Below are 24,892 nucleotides of genomic sequence, written 5' to 3' on the forward strand. Positions count from 1 at the left end.
TTTTCAGAAATTACAGTCTCTTCCAGCTGTTCAATCAGTTATTTGCTAATCTGTGTCACAGTCCTTGATAATATGGCCCTAGGTGTTGACTCATACACAATCTAGTTTGCTCCTTTTTTCTCAGAGCATCTCATTGCCCACAGTTACCTCCGACTTGGTGTGGGGTTCTCGTTGCCTGGGTGTATATTTTGGAATATCTAGGAGTCCAAGTCCAGGGAATCTGTGTCTTTCAGAGCTCAGAGCGAAGTTGTGAACCTTTGTGTTATCTTCTTTTTCCTATGTTGGAAGTAGCCACAGATCTCACCTTTCCCACAGGGTATGTAGAGAAGGGAGGAGTGCATTTCTAGCTGCTACCAGAGGACACAAAACTGTGAACATACCGCATTCATTAACAGGTCCATCTAGTACTCTGGAGAAGAGAAGGTGAAGGCAAACTTGCCTAACAGAGCTCTAAGGATGTACAGAAGCAGTTCTTCAAGCTAACATCATCAGTGCCATCTGTTATAGGTGGGCCCTCCAGTTACAGACTTCGTTATGTCCAAAAAAATCACAGGTGCCAAGTGAATTACTCTACAAAACCAGGCATATATCACTTTCTCATCTGTTTCTTTTGGGATGTATCAGCATCTGAATCATAAGGAAGATTGATCAGGCAGAGTAAGAGTTCTTGTAAGTGCTAGGGAGGCCTTAACAGCCCTGATCCCATGTAGTTGCTCTCTGAGCTTCTGTATTCACTTGGGTTCAGATTTCTTTCTGCTGCTTGCTACTGAGAAAAGAAATCAGTGTTCGGCAACACTGGTTATGATTGCTTTGCCAATAAGTTAATGTTGCTTTTTTTGTGTATAGTAGTTTTTATCAGCTTTACATATGTTCATGGACATAGTGCTGAACCTCAAAAGAAAAAATATCCCAATAATGTTTCCATGTGTGCACATGTGATCTACTTTTTCTTATATATCTGAAGAAATGCTTTAGGCCAGATAGAATGACTGAAGAAGGCTTTATTTATAACAGTGGTTACACAAAACAATCTTACTATAGAAGCTGTTAGAAAGATTCTGGAAATTACATTTTAAGGAACTTTGAGATCTCAGGAATTCTGCAGGAGCCCTTTTAGATTGTTTTGGAAATCTGGGTTTTTTTTCTTGCTAGGTGGAAGCATTACTTCTTGGTAAGGCTTCAGCAAGTAGAATCCTTTCCTTATCATTTTAACAGAGTGAATCAGTTTACTGTATTACACCAAACATTTAACAGGAAGGAATGTTCCCATTGATATCTTGAATGAAGGTTAAGTATAAAATTTGATCTGAAATTTATAGGTAACACTGGGTAACAAGTATCCTGGAAATTACTTGCTACACCTTTTCCATCATTGAACTAAAGTGGGACTGCAAAGAGATTAGGTCTTGAAATTAGCTCTTTTTAAGATTTAGAGTCTGAACGGCCAAGACATTTGTTCTGTTCAGCTGGGAAGAGTGTTGGGACTAACCTGCTGCAAACAACTGATGAGCTTCCTGCACAGATTTCCACTATCTCACTTACATGTTACCATGCTCCTCTGTTCTCTGCTCTATTTCAGTAGGGGTGCTTTGGTAGAGAGGAGGCAGAAGGCTGCTACTGTGGCAAATAAGCTCTTTCTTTTATCTTCTCTTAGTACATGCATCTGTGTGGGAACATTTTCACGGAAGGAACCTTTCTTCTCCTACTTCTAGTTCTCCAAAGAACAGTGTTTCTCCAAGGGATATTTAAGGGGCACACAGTTCAGTCTAAAAGAACTTGTGCGTATCTTCCCCTTATGTTGCAGAAGTTGTAGGTCTGCAGCTGCTATAATTTTTTTTTTTCTGAAGCCTTATAAAAAGAATTCTCCTAAAAGGTGGAATATGTGTTTGTTCTGTGTGGAATATTTTTGCCAACAGAGATTACAGTAAAATTCTTGAACAAACAATATCCAGCTGAGAGTGGTAACCAACCTAGCAGGACTGTTTCCTTAGTGAACACTCTAATCACCTATTTAATGTTAATTTATAGCAATACAGAAATGATTAATAGGAGGCTAGATAACATATTCAAACATAGATGGCTAGCCAATACATGTATTCTGTATGTGTGAACTACTTGACGCTGATCTTTGACATGGGCAGTAGTCCAAAGGAATGGTAATATGAAGAACCAGATGTTGTTGAACTGCTGGACGTTCAGGGAGGCTACCATACCATGCCTGCTGTATCCTTGGAAATAGAATAAATAAAGGTCCTCTAAAGATAGAAGACCCTATTTAGTAGCTTGAAATACAGGCACAAAGAATCCAGGAGAATTTTTGCAGTGTTGAGTATGGCAACACAGTAAAGTAGTAGTTATCAAAATTAGAGCTCTTTTGGATTAATAAATGTAAGGGAAGCCTTTATGCAAAATATTACAGTAATTGCAGGCTCATGTTCTGATTGCCTTATCAGGGGAGATGCATCCTCCGTGGCATCTTTGTTTGCCTTACAATGGATAGAAAATAAGCAATTAAAGCAGGTTGTTTAAATGTGGGTTGTTCTGATGCCATGCATCTGACCATTCAGCTGTGCAGTTCTAGCTAAAATTGTTGGTCAGTTTTTCTGTTAAAAAAAAAAATCTTGCTGCTCTGTGTACTTGCTTTGTAGTGCAGCCAGACTACTGACAAGAGAGAAATTCTCTCTTTTTGTTTCAGCTATGATCTTCTTTTCTCTCTTTCTGCTCCTTGCCCCAAAGCAGGCTCTCACGAACGTGAGCATGAAATGAGAGGTTAATTGCTTCCATTGTGTTCTTGGGATCCGTGTTTTACCAATGAATCTTGTAAAGAAATACTCTAAAATCTGGTACTGGTTGGTTCAAAAATAGATGGACTATGCTCTGCCTGTATATCAGTAGTCATTCTAGCAGGGAACAGTGTATTTGTTGATCTTTATGAAATTAAAAAACAAACCTCTGGTTCTCTAGCTTGTGGTCTAAGTGCCAGCTGGGCATTATCAACTCCACCATTAAATTCATATCTTCCAGGAACACAAGGATCCCTAGGGAAAATCAGCAGAAATCTTTTACAGAGAGATAAAGAAACATATTTTTAAAAGGAAATCATTTGTTTTATCCCGTAATACCAACACATAACAGCAGTCTAATACTAACGGAAGGTTTACATTATTCAGTCATTTAAACGTCAAATCCTTATGGCAAACTGGCATGCTTAGATTTTGAGTTACAGCTTGAAGACTCCTGCTTTCTCATTGTGTGTGTGTGTGCGTGTGTGTATTGCTTCATCTCCCTGGCCAGTATAGAGGATGTTGTGATCTCCTCGTTAAAGACGTCACACTGAGAAGATTGTAGTAGAGGAATAAATAGAACAAGTGTTAGGAAGCCAAGCAGCTCATCTCAGTTGAACTAAAATGCACTCCACGCAAACTGGCTTTCCTATAGTTTTCTTTCTTCTAACTTCAAGTAAGAGCTTCAGTTGCCCTTTTGCAGGGTAGCTAGCTAGCTTATTTGAGACTTTTCTAAGGGCTTTTGCATCCTTTTCTAAAATGTTGCTTTATGTATTTGTGCAACAACATAGCCAATATTTTTTTATATGAAGTTACTCCTTTGGCAGTGAGAAGGCAAGGGCAGAGTCCCCCAAAGAGTGGAGAGGCCCAAAATTTTACAGGTGAGGTTCAATAGGGAGCTTGAGCACTCAAGATCTGCTAGAAGTGTGCTGGCTTTGTGCAGCGCTGTCTTGTTATCATTAGCCTGTATTCCGGGTGCCAGGTATACAGCTACAGTGTGCATCTTTGCTAACATGTCTGGTGTTTCTGGTTATAATTATCCTGTGTGGAGCTAACTGATATGATCGGACTGGCATATTTTCAGACATCCTTAACAAACAGAGGAAATCCATCAGGACAAATATACATGTTTCTGCATGCAGCACTGTATTTAGGAGTTCGGCTTAAGGTAGATATCTAGAGCTGAAAGATTTCCCACTGAAATGTGAAACTGTATGCGTTAATAGATTGCGTAAAAACAATACAAGTATGAGTGAAAAACTGAGTTCCAAGTCCTTTTCCCATTCCCAGCTGGACCCGGTAGGCTGGAACTACTGGAAACTTTTTCAAGCAAAGTCAGGTTAAATGAAAAGCTTGGTAGTGGAACTGCTTCCTTTTTTTTCCAGAAGTATTTTATTCCAGGGCTGTGATCTCAACAGATTCTGGAAGAATATAACATGAAAAGCAAACAAGGCAAGATGCAACTTGGTGGACGCTTCCCTGGAGTGGCTGCCTGCTTGCACTCGGGCTCCGGGACTCTTGATGTGAGATGGAAACAGCTAGTTCCAAAATACAGTCGTGTAATGGAACATCTCAGTGTTATGGCTCCATTTGTGGGTCCTTGTAACAGAGCTGATCGTAGAGTTCATTTTGGAAGCAAATCTCTGCCTCGAATGGAGAGTTTATTTTTAATATTTTAACCGAACAGCGTCAAGACTTGGCATTTTATCTGAAACTAAACACTCTAGACTAAAGGCTCCAGCACCTCGCCTTTAGCATCACTGACTGCCCACGTTCAAGGAGTCTGATTTTGAGAGTGCTGGTAGAGTGAAGGCGATATTAGGCTATCTGGACTTACTTAAGCAAAATATGTTTATATTGGTTCAGCTCTTAAAGAGTGCTTTAGATGGTAATCTCTGAATGTCATTCTGCACAAAATGGATGGTGATTTTGTACAAAATGGTGCCTGCTTGTCTCTGCCAGAAATGAACAGCCATAGCATTTTATCTTAAGCCATCGTCCTTTCAGATTAACTGCTGACTACATTTTGCAAAATTCGTACTACAGTTCCTGGAGCTGACAATTTTGAGGACAGTTTAAATACATTTAAAAAGTGCTGTGTCTTCGCTCATTCATTGGGCTACTTTTTATACCTACAGAAATTTTGTGGAAGGAAGTCTTGCATAAAAAAACATGTTAGAAACTGAGTATTAGGGGCATCTCTAGTTTTTAGGGTGGGGAAGATGATTTTTTTTCCTTAGTTAACAATTTGTCTTAAATGAACAAAGAAACAACTTATGATATTAAACACGACCATTTATGGAGTTTACTGAAGAACTTCGCTATGTCTGAACTCAAAACATTCCTGATTATCCCAGAGTTAAAAAGAAAAAAAAAGAATTTACAAGAAAATAAAGCATTTTCACAGGGACTCAGTTTGAATTAAAATGAACCAAGCAAAGGAACAAGAGCAATATTTTCCTCCATGACTCTCTTATTTTATGTTTCTGCTGTTTTTAAGTTGTCTTAATGAACAAGAATATTATTGATATGCTTCATATGTTTACTCATTTTTCTAGTTAGGAACGTTTTGCTCGTACTGTCGGCGCTAGCACATCTATTTTTTGTCCTGCTTTAGGATGCCATTTTAGACACTAAAAAGTACTTCTAATTCTGTAACCACTCATCTGTATTTCCTTCCTGTCCCCCACTTTCAGCAGCAATGCTTGGCAGTGATTCAGAACTACCCTGCTTTCTAGCTAGGGTGAACGAGGAACCACCAAAAAAACAGAAAAACACGGAGGGAAGGGAACCGCTGGCACCCGCTCTGCAGCATGATAGCAGCAATCTGTGCTACCGCAGAGCCCTTCCAAGTTCGAGTAAGAATTTCCACCAGCCAGCGAGCACAGTTCCTGGCTGTCTAAGAGAGAGGCAGCCTTGTCTACTGAGGCATGAGACTTGAAGCCAAACACCTCCTGGGATCTTCTCCCTCTTTTTTTTACTGATTCACTGTGTGGCTGGGGGCAAGTTCGTACATTTATTACCAAGTGTCTACAATATGCAGTTATTATAACTGTATACTTATAGTGTAATTAATATAACTATAGTTGGATAACTAATTTATAACTGTATATGAGTTATATATAGCTATGTGTAGTTCTATAACTAATAACTCTATACTTATAACAACGATTACAAGGTTAACGTATTGGTCACTCATCTGTAGCATGCTGTCTCTTCCATGGGACATCCTTTTAGACTGGTTAAATGAGAGGATTCATCTTCTCTCTGGGGTAGCCCAAGGTAGATGATACTAAGAACACGGAGCTGTACAAACCAGAAGCGCAGGGACTGCGTTCATGCCAAAGCCTGTCTCCCATCAATTTCCAGTCTGCAGATCTGGTCTAAGAATTGCATGATATATTAATACCTCCAGTAAGTTACATCTTCTGAAATATCTGAATCTGTTAAATCTGTGGATTATCGGAAGTAGTTTCTTGGAAATCAATAGGTTGGTGTCCTAGAGAGCTCTGTAAGAGCAGACATGAGGTAAAGGAGGAAAAAAATTAAACATTAATGGGGCAAAAGCATGTAGTCACAACATAAGCGCTGGCAGTTGGAAGTCATCTAGGCTTTTCATGTTGTCAGTTGCTTGTGCTACCAGAGGGACACTTTCCGACCGAGACGTTGCTTAGAGTTCAGAGGACAGATAACCCGAACAGCAGGGGAACCTGCTGATGTTCAGCTATGCCATTTTCAATAAACATCACTTCACGCAATAGAGAAATTATTGCGGAGGGCTTCAAGGAACAAAGGCGCAGACCGGCCACAAGCAGTGCTATGTAAAACTGCCTTTACTAAGCCTTTTAATTTTTTTTCCACACTTCAGGTCATTGAAGTGAGACTGTATTAAAACTCCAGCCATGTTTATCCCATTTAAATATTCTGCCAAAGAAGTCTTTGTTTCTCTGCTCAAATGTGTGCTCTGTCAGTACGGGGAAGCGTGAAGATCCTTTTAAGACGTTAAAAAAAATCTAGTGCTAGAGTATTACAAAAAACAAATGAAACCAAGCCAAGCTTTCTTTTATAAGCAAACTAATATAAATCATATTTTAAAACAATCAAATAGTGGTATAAAATAAAGAGGCATATCAACGTGCAAAATACCTCATTCTATTAAAGCTAATTTCTTTGCATGACTATCATGACACCCTGTGTTTCAGCTGCACAAAGAGCAATAGGCCATAATGATTTACAGGGAAGTAAATTCCTCAGAGGGCTTCTGGTTACAACCTCATCTATGAAGATGAAGTTATTCACCAGAACCCCTTGATAGATTATTTCAATGAAAGTCCCTATAGCTCACTTACTGCTGAAAGCCTTGAAATATTATCATAATAGTTCAGCTGTGTTGAAGTGATTGAATATTCTGAAGTAGTTAAGACAAAATGAAGTTGTTTCAACCGCTGAATCACTTTTAGAGTTCACTTGCAAAGAGGAAAATTGTTTGATATACTAAAATTAAAGAGTGGGCAAACTGAATCGCACACTCTTTTTTTTTTTTCCCCCACCAGATTGTTTAGGGGTTTAAAGCATTTAACTTAATTTTAAAAGTTCTGGGGAAAAAATCACTTTCCAGCCAGATGTGAATTGGGGGGGGGGGGGTGTTTGTCTTTTAATTGCCTCTTCCCTCATCACGCTGTTCCTTGGAGCGGCTTCTCAAACTATCCAGCAAGCTGCCTCACCTTTCGGTACATGTGCAGCACCTTCTGTAAGGTGGTCCCCGTGTTTTATGTTCTGATGGTATTTTTAGCTTCCCTTGTGTATATGGTGTTAGTTTTCTCCTTAGCTACATTCAGTTTTATTCTTTCCCATGAGCGACAAGCAACCCACCTTAAAACTGCATTCTGATAAAGCTGTATGGATTTTAAAGGTCACATTCTTTTCGCAAGTGAACACATCTTTCCCATTGATTCACCTGCTGTTTCTGCAAACTCAGAACATTGCTGATGACATTAATTATGTTAATACTCAAACGTTTCTTAGCATGAGTTCAAGCTTTTCTAACATGCTAATTTTCGAGATCCATTTAAAATGCAGGGAGGATGGGGGGGAAGTGAGTGTTATCACATTGGAGGAGAGAACATAATTGTCTTTGTGCAGTTCGTGCTTCTGAGATGGTCCTGCAGACAACGTTGGGTTTTTCTAAGTTATTGATTGTTTCACTGCCTAGGATGTAAAGCAATCTCCAGATGTGATCACATTATTTTTCCTGCTGAGGCATTGGTATAAAAGAATTCTCTCAAGCCTGATCAGAGAAGCCTAAGAAAAGCCTAAAAAACATAGCAGAAAGCAGCATAAAGCCACTACATTGCTTCAGCTTGGTTTTATTCTGGTACTGTAGTCTGGTTCTAGGAACCATTTTAATATCTGTTTCTAGAGGAAACAAAACAAATTTCTAATAGTAGCAAACAAACCACTTCCACGGATCTGCCATACGAGGCAGCTGGCTCCCTCTGAGAGGCGAACGTGCCCCATAAGCTAATGATTTCTGTGTGTCCGTTCGATTTGAGAGCTTATTCCCACTTCAAACAACATTTTATTCCATGTGCCACAAGTGCATTTTTCTTTTTCCTTTAACTTTCCTTGTTTGGGATCCAAATCATATGTATTTTCTTTTGGAGCTTAGAAGTGGTTAGTCTTGTTAATTTGAGTTTAGAAATGTTTACCAGAGAAGTGCGTAGCATGTGCTGCTCTTCCGGAAGCGTTGTCTAGATGGCCATTTGCTGGTACGCTGGGGTAACGTCAGGCGGTCGTCTCGTCCCCTGCAGACGGGAGCTGCCGGGGAATGCCCCGTGTTGTTGCTTTGGTGTGAAGAACTCAAAGGCTGCTTGTAGATGCCAAAATTGGTTCCTGTTGCTCAGTAGTGACAAAAATTGCTGGAATTTGTAAGAGAGTTAACCTTCTGAGCTACAAGGCTAGGTGCATTTGGACAGAGAGGTAAATGTTTAAACCATAGGTGTCTGCATCTGCCTGCGTGTGCTGTCTGTCCTTAGTTGAGATATTTGCAAATACTGTTGTTCAACCACTGTAATGTATTCTCCTTGGCCTTCTTCCCTCCTGATGACTCTTAGCTTCACCTCACTAGGTCTGTAACTCTTTCCATAAAAACCCACATCCATTTCTTGCTCCTTTGATTTGAGGAAGAGGAAAAATCAGTGAAATGGAAACCTGGCTTCATTTACAGGAATATTGCTGTGTGTTACTGAAGAAACAAAACGTTCTGCCATCCTGCTGCCCATGCTGGACACTTCTCTTTTCAGAGTTTAGGAGCCCACCATTTGTGTTGTTTTTGTAAGAATACTTGCTTTTGTTTAGCCTGCTACAGGTATCGCCAATTCTGATTTAAATAGTTAAAATTTGGAAAGATTTCACTCTGAACAGTTTCAAACAGTAAACTGATAAGAGTGAAAATTAGAGGCAGACTAATAGAAAGCAAACGCTGTGCCTCATTTTGCTAGATGACATCACACTGTTGTAGAGGGGTCTCTTTAACTTGTCCATTTTGGCGAAAATAGTGAATAATAATTTTATTATTGAACCTAAGTCATTTGTAAGGCACAGATGTTAAACTGGATAATCCATTGCATTTTAAAATTTTTATTGGCAAGCATTAAGCATGATTTTACTGCATTTCCAAAGCATGCCAAGTTAGATGGCTTTCTCCAGTTTGATTAGCATCTCTTTGCAGTTGATGTGACTGCAAATTGACCTGTGCTGCACTGTTGTTGTAGGCTTTTACAGTGTGCCTCAATGTGAGTGCTGCTAAGATTATAGATATTAAGAAGTTCAACCAGGAAATGCTTTCATGATGGGAACATAGCTCATCTTCAGAAAGGTGACCTCAGGCACAGAGCGTCTTTGCTATGTTCTCATAGGGAGAATATGACATATAGCAGTGAATACCATAGCTTGACAGCAGGACCAGCCTACCTGCATAGCAGAAATGATTTGAAGTCTACTTAATACAATGTAATATAGTAATATTAACTTCTGCCCTATTAGCATAATTTTCTATTAAAATTAATGTAAGGTTGACATGGTATTCAGTAATATGTGTGACTGTCTTTCCAAGGATGGTCCAAGAACAGCTTAATCCAGAACTGCCTGATGTTAGATCAAAATTTGTTGTGGCAATATGAGATCTGTATAGACAGCATCTGCAGGCAAAGATATAAGGGGAAAGGTAAAAAGAAGAGAAGAGCAGTACAGTGTTTACTAAGTGTTTGATATCATGTTGGGCTTTTTGCTGTGATGCTATAGCTCTTAAATATATCCCTCCGGCTACATAATTTGCTGTGAAATTACTGTGTTGGTTGCAGTGGATTTTTGCTGCATTTTACCATGTATTTCACGTTAATCTTTGGATTTCACTGACTTCTGTTGCACAGCAATTTGTCCTGTGCAGGAGAGTTTAAAAGCAGCCTTTCTTAGGGTGAATACTAGAGTGTCAGGAGTACTTTGAAGAAATAATTGGCTTCCTTCCATTTGAGGATTTAGTAGAGCACCTTTCCAGTCCCCAACACCCAACATTGTTTGAAGAAGCACAGTAACCCATATCTTGTGCACAGCTCCAGAGAAGTTGGTTTATAATAGCAGAGGTCTAAAAAATATCTGCTCCTGTAAGAGCTGCCATGCATTCTGACTAGTCTGGAACGAACCCAAGAGCTGTCTACAAGCAGGAGAAGGTGACGGTGCTATGCGGATGCCAGCAACATTTGAGGAATAGCTTCTAGTTTGTGTGTTTCTTTCAGTACTTCTATTATTAGACAAAATGGATGGACACTCATTCAGTCTCTTCAAATACAGTTTTATACTGAATTTCAGCCTTGGGCAAGGAAGAAAGACTCCTGTTTGCTAAACACACTGCCAACATTTATAATTGTGGTTTATTAAACACTAAAGACAGCAGCATTTCTTTTGTGTGCAGACAAAGTGAACTCAAGGACCTGATTCAGCAGAGTACGTATGCACATGCTTAAATTTAAGCTCATGATTAAGAATTCTGTTGAAGAGGGATTTAGGAGTTGTAATAAAAAGTGAGATTAGAGATTGGGAAGATTAGAGGATGAATGGCATGAGTGGGGTAGAATCATAAGGCTGTTTGGGTGGTCTGCTCCTTAATTCTGTCATTTGTTAGTTATTCTGCATAACTTATTTTGGTCCTCACTCCTCAGACTCTCCTGCTTGTAGACAGCTCTTGGGTTCATTCCAGGCTAGTCAGATTTAAAATAAACAGCTGAGATGCAGATGTTCTTCTGGGAAAATGCACATTTGATATAAATACAACCCCTAAAGGTTGATCATTACTTATCTGTAACACTCTTTAAAAGAACATGTGCACCCACGTCATGAGTGCCTAGTTGTGCCTGCTTTTCACAACAGACAATGTCAAATCAGGAAAGAAAGTTGGATAGTTCATATCAGAAGCTTCCCTGGGTCTGCCACAAATATGTAAGTCTGAATTGTTCGGGGCTTTCAGCTTCACCTTCTCTTTGTCATTTGTCCTATAGGACAATTCTTATTTCCTCCTAGTTTTTGAGATCCTGTTTGCACCTGGCATGTGTGAACTGTTCTTAATGATGCATTTCATGTACAAAAAAAAAAGCTGGTAAAGATGATGAAAGACTTTCCCTTCCAGGAATGGTCATGAACATTAGGCTTGCTTTTATTATGAAAGATAAGAGTGCAGCAGTTCCTGAGGTTTTGGAATGGTTTAGACAGCAAGGAACAAAATGAAAATGGACTGATCTTTAACGGAAGAAATGACAGCTATTATCCACTGCAGCCTTTGAGATACTCAAAAAGTGCTAAACATTGCAACGTACAAATAATAGTCAGGGAAATTGGGGCAGAACTTCTTTAACTCCATACTACTTTAAATGATTCATTTTGTTTGTACTCATCCTCATCCTTGAAGGTTATTCTTAATTACCAATGTGGTAATACATGGAAATCCTTTGCAATGCTAAAACATTTAAAGATAAGCTTGTATATTTTGATTTGTTTGAAGGAAGTGATGTCTATGACAGATATAAAAAAAGAAAGAATTTCTGTCCTGAGATCAGAAGCATTCAAGACAACAAAACTTGGATCTGGAAATGCAGAACTGTTTCCTTCATCAGGCTAAGCAAAGTAGGTCTGTGAGGAAGCTAATTCATGTCATGTATATAAAGCAAGTCAAATTCCAGCTACTACAAAGCTTTTATGTAAGACTGCTGACACAATAGGTGGTGGCATATAAACAGATCAACAGTACACCCTTCCTTCTGCTGTTCTACCTAATCCTTCCTTGTCTTCAGGACTGAAGTGTATTTGATCTATTGAGTCTTAAATCAGACATTGTTTCCCACAAAAAATCCCCCCAAACCAGAAGAATGAATATTTAATGGTGGAAGAGTGTTCTTGTGATTTTAGAATGAGAAACTGAATTAGAAATACACTATTGTTATTCCCTTTTAAATTTATTTTAACTTCGCAAAGTTGCAGCTACCTGGCCCTCTATCTGCTCTCCTTAGCTACCCCTGCCAGGTGACTCTACATGAGCATCTTCAAAAAGAGTAATTGTGTTAAATCCATGTTAATGTACTTTCTCCTATTCAATAATACTTAAAATGCCCTCTTCATCCTGCCTGCAGGTCTCCACTGCTGCTCAGAAGATGGAGCACTTTTTTATTTTTAGTAACAATATCTCTCATGCTGGGATGGAAGAATCTTAAACCAATTAAACACATTAGAAGATAACAGTGTGTATGGGTTTGGTTCAAGATCTCCATTTTCTTCACTCTAGGGTATGTCCTAGTACCAGCCTTTCTGTCCAAGATGACAGAAATAGTGTTATAAGCTGCTAACTAGATAAGCAGTACACCTGCTGCTTTGTCAGATATTCCCTTGCCAAAAAAAATCACTAGTGATGGGTTTTGCTTTTTTTTTTTTTTAATTACATTACAGGAGGTTCTATAAATGATCTAAATTTTGATTTAGGAAATCGTTTTCAGATTTCTGTTTCTTTTTAAAGATTTCTTTTTTAAGAGAAGGGAAGGAAAGGAAGAAGGAGAGAAAGACGGAAAAAAGCAAGATGATCCATTAGTTAGAGTACTGGTATAGCACTTGGGTGGCTGGATCAGTTCCCTGTGAAATGTTGGGTTTGCCATTCTGGATAGTGTATTGTCTCCAGTTCAGAAGTACTTGTCTACTCATCTTGGCACTACACAACGTATGGCCAGGCCTGTGAGCTCCTAACTCCTGCTGAAATTGGTGGTGAATAAATAGCAAGTAAATACCTTTGAAGAGCCTCATTTTTTAAAGTTAATAAAGGTTTTTGATAATCAAGTGCCCAATTTACTGAATTACTGTACTGCTAATAGTCAAGAGCGTTTGCATTGCAGGGTGTTGTGAAGATAAATGAATTTGTCAGTGAGATGCTCAGATTGTCTCATTTGTTATTTTTCTCTCGTACATGGCATTTGATAGATGGTACACCACTTTCTAGGCAAATAGCTTCACCATGGCTAGTTTTTATGTTTGTTTGTGGGAAGATGTATCTAAAAATGCTGGGTCCTTTGACATTTTAAGGTAGGGTTGGGGCAGATCCATCTTGCAGGTTGCATTGGCCTGGGACTTTGATTTTTCCGGCCAGCAACCACATGAGGTGCCTAGCCCTGCTGCAGGTTCTTCCTGCCGTGCTGTTGCTTCTTGTCTCCCCCGACATCCTGCCTGCAGCCCAGTCTCCCTCTGCTCTACTGAAGCCTTCTAGCTGTCAGCCACAGAGGTAAGGAAGAGGCTTGGGGTCCTGAAGATAATGGGAGTCAACTTTCTTGCCATCAGCATGAGGCTTTTTAGCTGTTGATTTCCAGTCTCTCCCAAAGTTTGGTGGTTGGGGAGCAGTTTCCACTTTTCAGCTTTCTGTCCAGGATGTGGAGGTGGCATATAGGTCCTGCAGGGATGGTGTTTTCTGGCTTCTCCCACTTGCCCTCCTGCCTTAATCCCAGATCAAGTGGTTGATAAGATGTGTTTTAGAACAAGTCTACAAGGACACGAGCAGACTGCCTACACTCCCTTTGCCTGCACTCCAGGTTGTTGCTAGGTTTTGGATGCTGTAAGGCCTTGCCTGTGTAAACATGCCCTGTACACACATGCCCTCGTTTCTTCTCCCCCTCGCCCTTTCAGGGGACTTGGGAAGTCTGGCTAGCTTTCAGAAAGGGAAAGGCTCCTCACAGCTGTTTTGGAGCAGCCATCTTCCCTTCCCTCCTCCACAGACATAATTTTACAACACATGTTACCATGCAAAACAAAATTTGCTAAAGCATCTGTTTCTTCCCTGGAGCTTTGGAAAAATTGGATCAATGTGAAGAGTTTGTGTGAGTCTGCATGGAAACTGGGTATGTTAGAGAATGAATTATATATGCACATCTCTGACAGCTCCTATTTATACCTATGGCAAGGTCCATACTGCCTTTCCTTCTACCTTCCCAGTCCTCAGTTCCTTGAGCAGCTGCTGCCTTCCCTTTTCCCGGATAGTTTCCAGTGTCTTGTCCAGAGGCTTTCTGCCAGGCTGCACTGAAAGGTCCATTTGTACTATTTTTCCCCTGTTCTTTTAGACTCTGCTGCTTGTCTTGCTGTGGAAATTTGGAAAGTACTGAGTACAAAGGTTGCGCTGCCACAAACTAGCAAAAGAATGCCAGCGCCTTGCCCCCAGAAGGGAGTTGATTCACGTGGCCTTGATCTCACAGATCCTGCTTTATTTAGACTGCTTGTGTTTATACTGGTGACTGCTCAGAGCCACTCTAAGCTGTGGAGCAGGACCCTGCCACGGGACCTTGGGCTTCCTGAAGGATATATCCCTGTTCAAAATGCTATTGGACAGGTGTGCAGACTCCTTATTCTGACGGGTAAATATCTGAGTTATATAATGGGAGAGATTTTTCAAAGGAATGCTTAAGATCATTACTAATTGTCTCTTTGAAAATTTGAGTATTTCATACTTCATAACTTTCATGGCTAATTTACTGATCCAGGCTTTTTGAAAGCTGGCACAGCCTCACTTGATAAGAGTGAGAAGAGAGTATCTCTCTTTGCTTAGCGCTCAGCAGCTGAAGTGAGTGGGAGTTACCAGGTCAACAACAATAGAACAACCATTGATCTTATATTTTGTAAATTAGGAAAACAAGCTCAATCTGGTGTTACTCTTTTTCTAATGTCATATAGGAAGTACTTCTTTTCTTCTTTTCCTCTTAATCTCAGAAAGAGAGAGTAGAGAACAGTATTTGTGTAGAAGTATCTGTTACTGTTAGTAATGTTCTTGCTTCTCTGCAGCACAGTGGCATTGCCTTTATCCTTTAGAAGCAATGGAAAATGATAAATGAGGTTAACAAGCTTCAGTCTAAAGGGAAAACTGAATCTGTGAGTATACATCTCTTGTTGCATTCATCCTGGTCAAGGGTTGGTTTGTTCATTTATTTTCTAGGAAAAAGCATCTCTTCTTGGTCTCCTGAGAACTGGAAAAGATTATTGTAACTCAGCTGGAGTGGCCTATTTCAGGGCTTAGCAAAGAATAGTAGGCTCAGTATTTAGGGATGTAGATGGCTTGTTTTCCTTAATTACTTCCCAATCAGAAATTGGATGAACCTTCGGGATGCAGAAACAGGGAAAATCCTCTGGCAAGGAACAGAAGATCTGTCTGTACCTGGAGTGGAGCATGAAGGTACTGTGTGGCCTTCCTGTGCATTTTGGGGCTGGGTAGTGCTGTATGTCTAGGTCACCACTGCTGCTAGCGTACCAGTGCTTTGAAGGACAAACCACCTGGCTGTTAGTTGAGGCTTCCACCGCAATAGCTGGGGAACACATGGGAGGCCTGTTCCCCTCCTACTTCTGTCTATGCTGTCCTTTACTCTTTCCTGTTCATGACAAAGCACTGTGATAGGTAATATCCCCTGCCAACAGCTTTGCTTTGGCTCTGTGAAATGCGACCTCACTGAATTAACTTTGAAGGCTTTTCTGATATGCGAGTATCACATATCACACAGCCAATCTCCAGCAAGTGGAGTGAACTTGATCATTTAATTATGTTGGTGACATTGATGTATTTTTGGTTAAACATCAAGGACTGAGTTCTGTCTTGCAGTACTAAGACATACATCTCCTATAAATTGGAAAATCTGCTGTGTCTGAAGGAGGCAACCAGTTTATAAAGATCTTTCTGTTCCCAGAGAACGTACAGAGGATCTGTGGCAGAAAGCTGTGAGTCCAGTAGTCTTCCAGCAAGATACCTGGTTTCAAAGCTAGCTTAAGGCACAGATAAATGAGTTGCCTCTCCTCATTTGGTTCCAAGCCAACATTCATCTACTTTATGAAAAGAGTTCATTATTAGGACCAATAAGTTGATTCAGCTCAAGAGTGACCTGATGCTGGGAATGGAGGATGCAGGTCAGAGCTAGAGGAAAGCAGAGCTGTGACTGAGTGATTCCACAGAGCATTTTCCAAGCTTTATCTCCTCTGGCCTGGCTAACCTGTACTCCCCTTCTCATACCAGTGCTGTCTAACAGGAAACAGCTCTGTCAGTAGGCCTTAACAGATATTTACTCATGCCCACTGTACAGATGCCTGTATTTAAGGAAGACATTCCAGCACTTTCAAGTACAACTGTACTAAAGCAATTGAAACAACTTTCAAAGGAAATGAGGTAATTAATCAGTTTGATACCTCATTTCTTAAACTGTGGGCTAGTTGCTTTGCCATCTTGAAATCAGTGTATAATTTTGGGCATGAGTGCCCAGAGCAGCTAAAAAGAGACCTAGGAGGAATGAGGAATCAGGTTTTAGAAAGCAGAAAAAAATCAATCAAGAAATATTCCCATTCTTCCCAGATACTGTGTTATAAAAGCTTCCCCGCGGAGGCATGGTTAGTCTCTGAATGCTCTTCACTCTGTCTCAACAGACGGTTACACTGCCTTGGTTCAACATAAATTACAGAAAGGTGTGTTTTGGGACAGAGTGGATGGTTGGAGCTGTGTCTCATGAGTGTTTGTTTTGTTGCCCCATTTCCCACCTGCCATCTTTCTCACTTTGGCAAATCGTATCATCTCACTGTGTCTCAGATTTTGCTCGCATATAAAACAGGAACCCTCACCTCCATCAAAGGAGATTGGGGAATTAATTAAAACATACTCTGGCATAAGATTAATGCCGTTGTACAAGGAACTGTTAGGACCTTATCTGGTGTGCAGTCCTGGTCATCCATCTTCAAGATGTATGACTGCACACTGGAACAGATGCAGAGAAGAGCTATTAGGAAAGGCCACTGAAAAGATTAAGAGGAGGATGGTCTTCCTTAGGAGAAGAGAGGAGAAAAGCCGTTCATGTATAGCGTAGCAAGAAAAGAAGGCTGAGATGGATAGATTGTTCTCAGTAAATAGGCTAGTAAAGGGGAGAGGTATCCAACAAAGGAGGATAATCTGACCATGAATTAAAGGAAGGTGTGGGGAAATGAGATTCTGAAACACCCTCGCAATAGAAACAGTGAGGGAAAACAGACAGAACAGTTGTTTTAGAATGGGCGCTGTGTGTGTCTGAAAGACATTACAGAGTAATGGTGTCTGTGTTCTGCTATGGCAATCCAGGGCAAATCACAGTCGAGACATGGCAAACATAAAGCATCAAATATATAGGACAGTGAATAAAATATTTTTCATTTAAACAGGATTTCTATTTGATTTAAGCACAGGTTTCTTTATAAAAATGAACTCTCAAATTTCAAATCATGACACTATTAATATCTAAACTTACCACTTACACTAAATAAAGAGAGTATTAATGTGGTATTGGATTGCTGTTGAAGTTTTAAAGTCAGGCCACTGAAAGTTTTGAAAAATCACTGCCTGAGCACCTGAAACTGGAATTTACTATGAGCTAAGCCAGCTTTTGATAGCAGGAGCTTTTCTATGTATCCAGTTTTCTCAATTCAGTAACAGTGCATTCAAAACTGGCAGACAGACTGGGAAATGCAAAACAGTAAAGTTTGGTTTCTTCCAATATATAAACAAAACTAGGAGTAAGCTGCTGATATCTAGCACTTGTAGAATCACCAGAGTTGTTCCCAGTCATCATAGTCAGCTCTCATTCATGAAATACAAATAATCCTTCCATTGACTAAGAAAATAGGTAGTTTTAAATACAAAATGTGTTTGGATAAACTAGCTTTTTTCTTTCATGACCTAAGGTAGCTTTGTTCAACTATATAAAAACATAATGATATTGATATTTTAGTTGAATTTCAGTTTCCAGCTAAGTGCAGTTTGGCCCCAAACCAGTTGTTTAGTAAATAATAAATGTGCCCTTCATCACTTTCTAATCTAATGAGAATTAACTATCTGAATAAATGTGTGTTAGCTATATAATTGCTTAAATAAATTTGCAGGTATAGTGTATACCCTGGTTAACAAAAAACAGCACTACATTTAGGATAAGGTCTATGCTTGCATTTCAGCATGTTTTAATGGTTCTAACTAGTGAGAATCAAACTTCATCCTCTTGTATCTTTTTAAAGGAAAACAGTTATAAAAGTAAAGTGAGTTTAAAATAAATAATTTAAATTTAAAGATTTTCTGCTTGATGGTGTAAACATCCATTAAAATCTCTTAGATCAGGGAGTTAAAGACTTCACAGTCCTACTTTTATTAAAAGTAACCTTTTATTTTGCAGTTTCACAATATTAGAGTAAGCCTTCTCAGTAGTCTGTCTTGGGGATGAAAGAAATGTAATTACTAAATTGTGGAATAATTTTAACAAGTCATTACACACTTAGCTGCAAAGGGGATGTTTATTCATAACAGGCTGTAGTCTGTACTTGTGAGGGCAGTAAAGGATGGTGCCAGGTAGATTTCTATGCGGAAAAAAAAGACTAAAAACAATTAGAGAACTTTTGCATTTAAAAATCTTCCATTATACTTTTAACTTTCTTTTTTTTCACCTTTTTTTGGGTGAAGCATGGACTGTGTACTTCTCCATGAGATAGGATAGTAGCTAACACTCCCTAATCCTCCAGCACTCTAGATTGGTTTCATATCAAGGTCCCATTCAATTAAACTGTTTTACGTTAGATGGATTTGCCTGGGGTTTGGTGGGCTGTTCCTTTTATTAAACAGCAGCTTGCTGTCTGCTCATGGGCATTTTGATAGGCTTTCCATTTAGGAACAGTTTGGCTCATAAAGCACATACCATCTGTATTCCCTCCCCTCTTTATTTCTGATAAATTTACATGAAACATTTTCTAATACACTAGAAGGATTCTGTACAATTGCATCACTGAAGTATGAAGGACTCAGCAGTAGTAGTAGTTTTTTAGTATATTGATTCCCCCCTTATTCTCCTGATTAGGACCTTTCAGCCTATTAATCAGTGCTCCCAAACTTCCCCTTCTTTTACTCATCCACCTCAGAAAGCCCTATGAAATCTGTATCAAGTATGGTTTGCTGTTGGTATCTTACCCATTGCAGGAGCTCGGATGCCTTGGATTGCCAAATTACTTTCTCTCTTAAACTGTATAGCCCGGTACTGACTGTAGTGCCTATACGGGGCTGGATGTCTGGGGAACAGACATTTTGTATACTTTTACAGGATGACTCCTGGAGAATATATGAGATGGCTAAAGTGCTGCTGGTCAGAGAAATAGCCATTGGTGGTTTGATTGGGACACACAGTCTAAAATGGAAGCAGAATTGATAAGAGTTTACACACACAGTCTACAAAGCAGTTTTTTGGCTGCTTGTGACCTTCAGCACACTTCCTGAAGTAAAAATTTAAGTCACATCTCATATTTTGACTTGAGGAATTGTGGGTTTGGGTAAAAAACAGCTACAAACCAGGAGTTTGAAAGACCAGTGTTGTGCTCCTGGTTCTGTCACAAGTTTCATTCCTGGCTATGGGCAAGGTACTTAACATGTTTGCATCTCGGTTTTCACCAGCGTAAAAAGAAAGCAGAGGGACTTCTTTGTTTCTGCATTTCTCCTACTACTATGCTCTTGTACTAGCACTAATCATTATTTCAAAGTATAGTATAAAAGCACCTGAAGCAGCTATGTTTGTTTTATTGTGTCCAAAATAATGTTGTTTTTCTGTTTGACAGCTCGAGTTCCTAAAAAAATCCTGAAATGCAAAGCAGTGTCTCGGGAGTTAAACTTTTCCTCAGCAGAACAAATGGAAAAATTCCGACTGGAACAGAAAGTTTATTTCAAAGGGCAGTGTCTAGAAGGTATGCATCTGCTCTGTGTGCAGTCCTGCTGCAGCGCAGGGAAAGACCCCCACGATGGCAGGGATTATAGGGACTAAGATGGGTTGAACGTGGTTATTTTAATTTTTCAGAGTAGCACTGAAGCACTCATCTTGTCAGGACTAATGGGCCACAGTATTAGGGAAAGCATTTCATAAGTGTATTAACACTTAGTTATGTAAGCAAAAAATCTGGGTAATCATGCTTCAGGGCATAAATCCACCACAGGCTGCCTGAGGCTAGGAAACAGGTTATTTTAGAGGCACCCATTATGGGGATTCATACGTCTTCCTCAGAAGCACCTAGTGCTCGCCACCACCACGCTGGAGACATCCTGGACTCTGGTTTACTTTGGTTACAGCAGTGCCATTGAGTATTGTCTGAGTGACTCCATAGCTGCACATCTGATCTCCTTCATTGCAGTCTTCATTGGAGGGAGGGAAGGAGATAAAACATTGAGCTTCTTGTATTTTGGGCAACTGGTTGTACACTTAGTCTAAACTAGATCTGGGAGGATGTCTAAAACAGGGGGAATGTGATTTCCCTGTTCCCAGTTAAGCGTGATGGCATTTCCATTGAACGTTAAGGAAGTTGCATGACTACTACATTTCAGAAAGGGAGTATCTACTTTAAGAAGAGGGCAGGGTTCAGTGCAGTTTAAGCTGTACAAAATAATTTAAATGTAAAATATTGGCAGCACAGTAGGACAGGTCAGGGAGTTCTCCAACCCGTCAGGTGAAAAGCAAAAGGACCATTTGTGGGTTTTTCCCCTTTCACATGCCTCTGGATCTTCTTTTTACTTTGCAGAATGGTTCTTTGAATTCGGTTTTGTGATCCCTAACTCCACAAACACTTGGCAGTCCTTGATAGAGGCAGCACCTGAATCACAGATGATGCCAGCTAACGTTTTAACGTGAGTGTCTTGGGGCTAGAGAATCTGAAAGCAGGCAAAGAAAAAGCAGTGCATGACATTTCCTTGTGGGCCATGGTGGGAATGAGGAGAGGGAGCTGCTACCAACTCTGAATCAACCTCACTACTGTTAGCTATTGACAGATGAAAGGGGCTAAGCCAACCTTATTACCTTCTTTCCCATAGGTCCAATTTACATTAATATAGCAATAAAAATTTGGAGAAACTGGAACCAATCCTTTGTCAGAGTTGGTTTTTTGAAAAGTGATCTGTGAAAGGATTTAAAAATTCTTTGCAGCCTAGTGCCCTTTACATGCAGGCAAAAAAGAGATATTTGGGCCATTTTCAAATCCAGCTATTGATAACTGAATCTTGTCAAAGGTGGGTGTTATTCAGGTGATGTATCACTCGTGGGAGTTGCTCTAGTGTTTGTTTCATCACTGTACCATTTTGCCATCTTTGTATATTTTACATTGGAGTGTAAAATAAGCATTTAGTCATATGGAGTTGTATCTGGGGATGAAATAATCTTAACGACTAGGAAACAGGTTACTTAACAGTCATCCATAATGGGACTCACACACCTTCCTCTGAAACATGTAGTCCGGGCTACTGTTAGCACATTGACTTCGAGAAGGTCAGCTATCTCTAGAACTTTGATCAGAATAATGCACGGTGGGCATTGCCCTGAAGGTAAGCTGCGACTCACAAGCTTTGGTAAGATGAAGGAAAAAAAGCTCCTTGAGGGAGGCCCCCTGGGAATCTGTAATCACTGACAAAAAGCCACCCTCCCTGCTGTGGCTGAGGTGGTGCTAGATGGGTGCTGGCAGACACACGAGTACGTTGCCAGCAGAGACAGAAGGGAATAGGACTCCTCCTGCCAATGTGAGGCAGTTAGAGAACAGCCAGTCTCACTGCAAGGTCACTGTGTCCTCTGGAAGACCTCCCTCTCCAGCGTTTTCCCTATCGCTCCCTGTCTGGAGAAAAGCCAGTCACACTGAGAAGGCACTGGGATGGGAACTATCCCTGATTTCTATTCACAGCACATTTCAAAGAGATGGCAGACTCAGAAGAGAGCATTAGCGTTGGAATAGTGCTCCATGGCACTTTGTTCAAAACCTTGTAGATGCTACACGCATCCTTGGCTCCTGGAGCTGGTGGCTTTTAGTCAGTACAGGCAGAGCCGAATTTAGAAATCAGAACAAAGAAACAAAGACATCTGACAAGTTGGTTTTGATCATCTCAGGAAGTCAAGCAGTTTTCTGGACTGGGCTCTCTGGAGGTGACAAGCGACCATGAGGATTTTCCAGTGTCCCATTCTTTCCCTGATGTCTGTCCATTTTTACGGGGCAGCCCATGTCTCTCTTTGATTCTTGGAGGTCTCCTAAAATCATTCTTGAGGGCTATTCAGTAATCACCAGCCCAAAGAAATCCAAAGGGTTTTTGTGGCCCAAAGATATCAGCTTCTTTCAGCTGCTGAGACTTGTAGAATCCCTCACCTTCTGATATTCCCAAAGACCTCATGTTTGTCTCAGTGTTTCCTCAATAGCAAGAGAGAATGGAGATGTGGCATTTGGTGCTAAACAAGGTGCTCTGCAGAAGAGATTCCCAGGATGACTGGGAACATCAAATGAGAACATTCCCTGACATTTGAGTTCAAGCATTGTCCACTCTGTAGCAAAAACCTTACACTCTTCCCAGGTTCAGCTTTGCCAGTGTTACGGATATCAAGAGCCACAGCGGAGATGAAGCTGCCACTTTGATTTTCAAGAACCAGCTTATTTAGAGACATTCAGATTGCACCGCTCAGGTATCCAGGTGTTGTAGTGGCCGCAGTGTTCCTACCTTTGTGTACTAAAATCTCAAAGTCAGCAAGTTAAATCATCAGAGCATTTAGTCACAACCAAATCAACATTTCCACTGCAGTTTGTGTAAGATGTGCTTATGAATGTCCATTTGCATTTAAGCTTTTCTTGAGGAAAATGACACGTTAAGTTGGTTAAGTAGCTCACTCAGCACTAGAAGACAGAGATGTGGAATAAAAAAAGAATTTCCATTGTTTTTTACAATTCACTGGTGGAGAAGAGAGGACTGAAGGTGCTTGGACTGCTATTTTATTTTCATCAGTAGAAGTGAGAAGTGTGCCATTTGTGACCACTCTTTGCCTGGTACGGAGTCCAGAAATGAAGCAGCAGAGGAAGGATGGGCAGAACTGCTCCATGCAGGAATTCGGTGGAGAGATCCTTCAGACCCAGTGGCCTGGGATCAGGATGTAGTGCTCACTGCATGTGCCTCCAAACTACAGCTAATGTTGTGGATGTGTAAGATGTTAACCCAGACTTGCGAGAGCATTGAAAGGAGCAGTCATTTCATACTGTTTTTGCATTCTTCTAATACCTCTTCTTTCTCTTTTCCTTCCACAGTGGTAATGTTATTATAGAAACCAAGTTCTATGATGACGACCTCCTTGTAAGCACTTCCAGAGTGAGACTTTTCTACGTTTGAGATGGGGCTTTTTGGGGCTATTTTAGTTTTCCTCCATACAGTTCTGGGTGCAGAACCCCCTGACTATCCAGTGGAAGACACTTCCTGTAGGCGGTGACCCTGGGGACCAGCTCAACGTGGGTTGTGACCTTTGCCCATCAGTTATTTTGCTTTCTGCTCTGACAAGACCAGATCAAACCCTCAGAGACATGACCATCTGCTCAGCGATGGGTTGGAGAATAAAGACTGTCTCTGAAAATGGGCAAACAATGGTCATGCAGAACCAATACTGTAAATTATGTTAGTCTCATTCTTTGTATTTCTCTGGATCTTGGTATAATCTCCCATTTCCACTCACACTGACTCTCAATGCATTTTGGTTTGGGGGGATTAAGTTAACCTTTTCATTTCTCATGTTTTAGTTTTTTATCCTTTCACTGGATTCTGTGTAAAACTGGTCCACATGTCCTCTTACCCTGAACTTGTAAAATAGACTGTGATATCACCTAATGTAATTAAAACAAATTTCTCAATTAAAACATTCCTACCGTCCAAAGAAAGGAAGAGATATTAGTTCTGTGTTTTTTCCTTTGTTATAGAAGTCCTCGCAGCACACCAACTCTTTATCACTCAAGCCAGCAGCAGAGCAGGGCTTTCCACAGCCTTACTTCTTCCCCATATCTTTGCTAAATTTCTTTTCCTGCAGCCAACCATGTAGGAGAGGTTTCCTGACTACTATGACCATGGGCAAGGTTTGTCCTTGGCCTCATTTCTGTCCTTTAGTCTCTCAGGACAGTTTGTTCTTTTTGCCCAGCCACTGCTGAGCCAGGTTTGTTGGCCAGCACTGCACACTGTTCTGCTTTTCCTAGTTCCAGGGGACACTCAAACCTCTCTGCAAAACCTGTGCTCTCCTGAGTCTACCAGCATCGGTCCTGTGCTGGGCTGTGCTACATGGAACCTGTCTGGGGCTACTGTTGCTGATACCCACGATCCGCATGCATGCGTGGGTTTAATGACACACGGAGGCAGTTCTGCTACGACAGGCTTCTCAAACCTTGCAGCTACACTATCCTGTTCTGTCATTTAGGATTAGCATTAATAAATATAAATCTTGGGACGTGTGCACCTTTAGCTTCTGCTCTTAAACATCACAGGCAGCTTTATGATCACTTGACGCCTCGGTCAGCCCGTCCTGTGGCTGAGCTTGAAATGCTCAGGGGAATCATAGGGAAATTAAACACATCATTTCAGATCCTAAGTTCAGCCACTGGGTGTATGTAGGAGGGAGTTTAAAGCATAAATTATATTTTTAGGTAAACTGATGTTGGATCATTAATCTCCACGAGAAGAGCGTTATCCATTGTAGCAGCTTTCTCACGATACCTTACGGATTGATTTCAGCCTGCTGGAC

The 24,892-nt window shown here is 40.5% G+C and overlaps 1 protein-coding gene across 1 annotated transcript in view; it reads left to right on the plus strand.

Annotated features, from left to right (window-relative positions):
• The window catches only part of PDE6D (phosphodiesterase 6D), a 38,915-nt gene extending 14,874 nt beyond the window's left edge, over nt 1-24,041 (plus strand). The window contains exons 2-5 of the mRNA XM_067301444.1: nt 15,437-15,525; nt 19,944-20,069; nt 20,895-21,000; nt 23,421-24,041. Coding sequence (XP_067157545.1) covers nt 15,437-15,525; nt 19,944-20,069; nt 20,895-21,000; nt 23,421-23,502 — 403 coding nt within the window. The 3' untranslated portion in view covers nt 23,503-24,041. The remainder of the gene's footprint in view (nt 1-15,436; nt 15,526-19,943; nt 20,070-20,894; nt 21,001-23,420) is intronic.
• The last annotated feature ends 851 nt before the right edge of the window (nt 24,042-24,892 follow it).

The sequence above is a fragment of the Apteryx mantelli genome, chromosome 9 (genome assembly GCF_036417845.1).
Source record: "Apteryx mantelli isolate bAptMan1 chromosome 9, bAptMan1.hap1, whole genome shotgun sequence".
In the NCBI taxonomy this organism is placed as follows: domain Eukaryota; kingdom Metazoa; phylum Chordata; class Aves; order Apterygiformes; family Apterygidae; genus Apteryx; species Apteryx mantelli.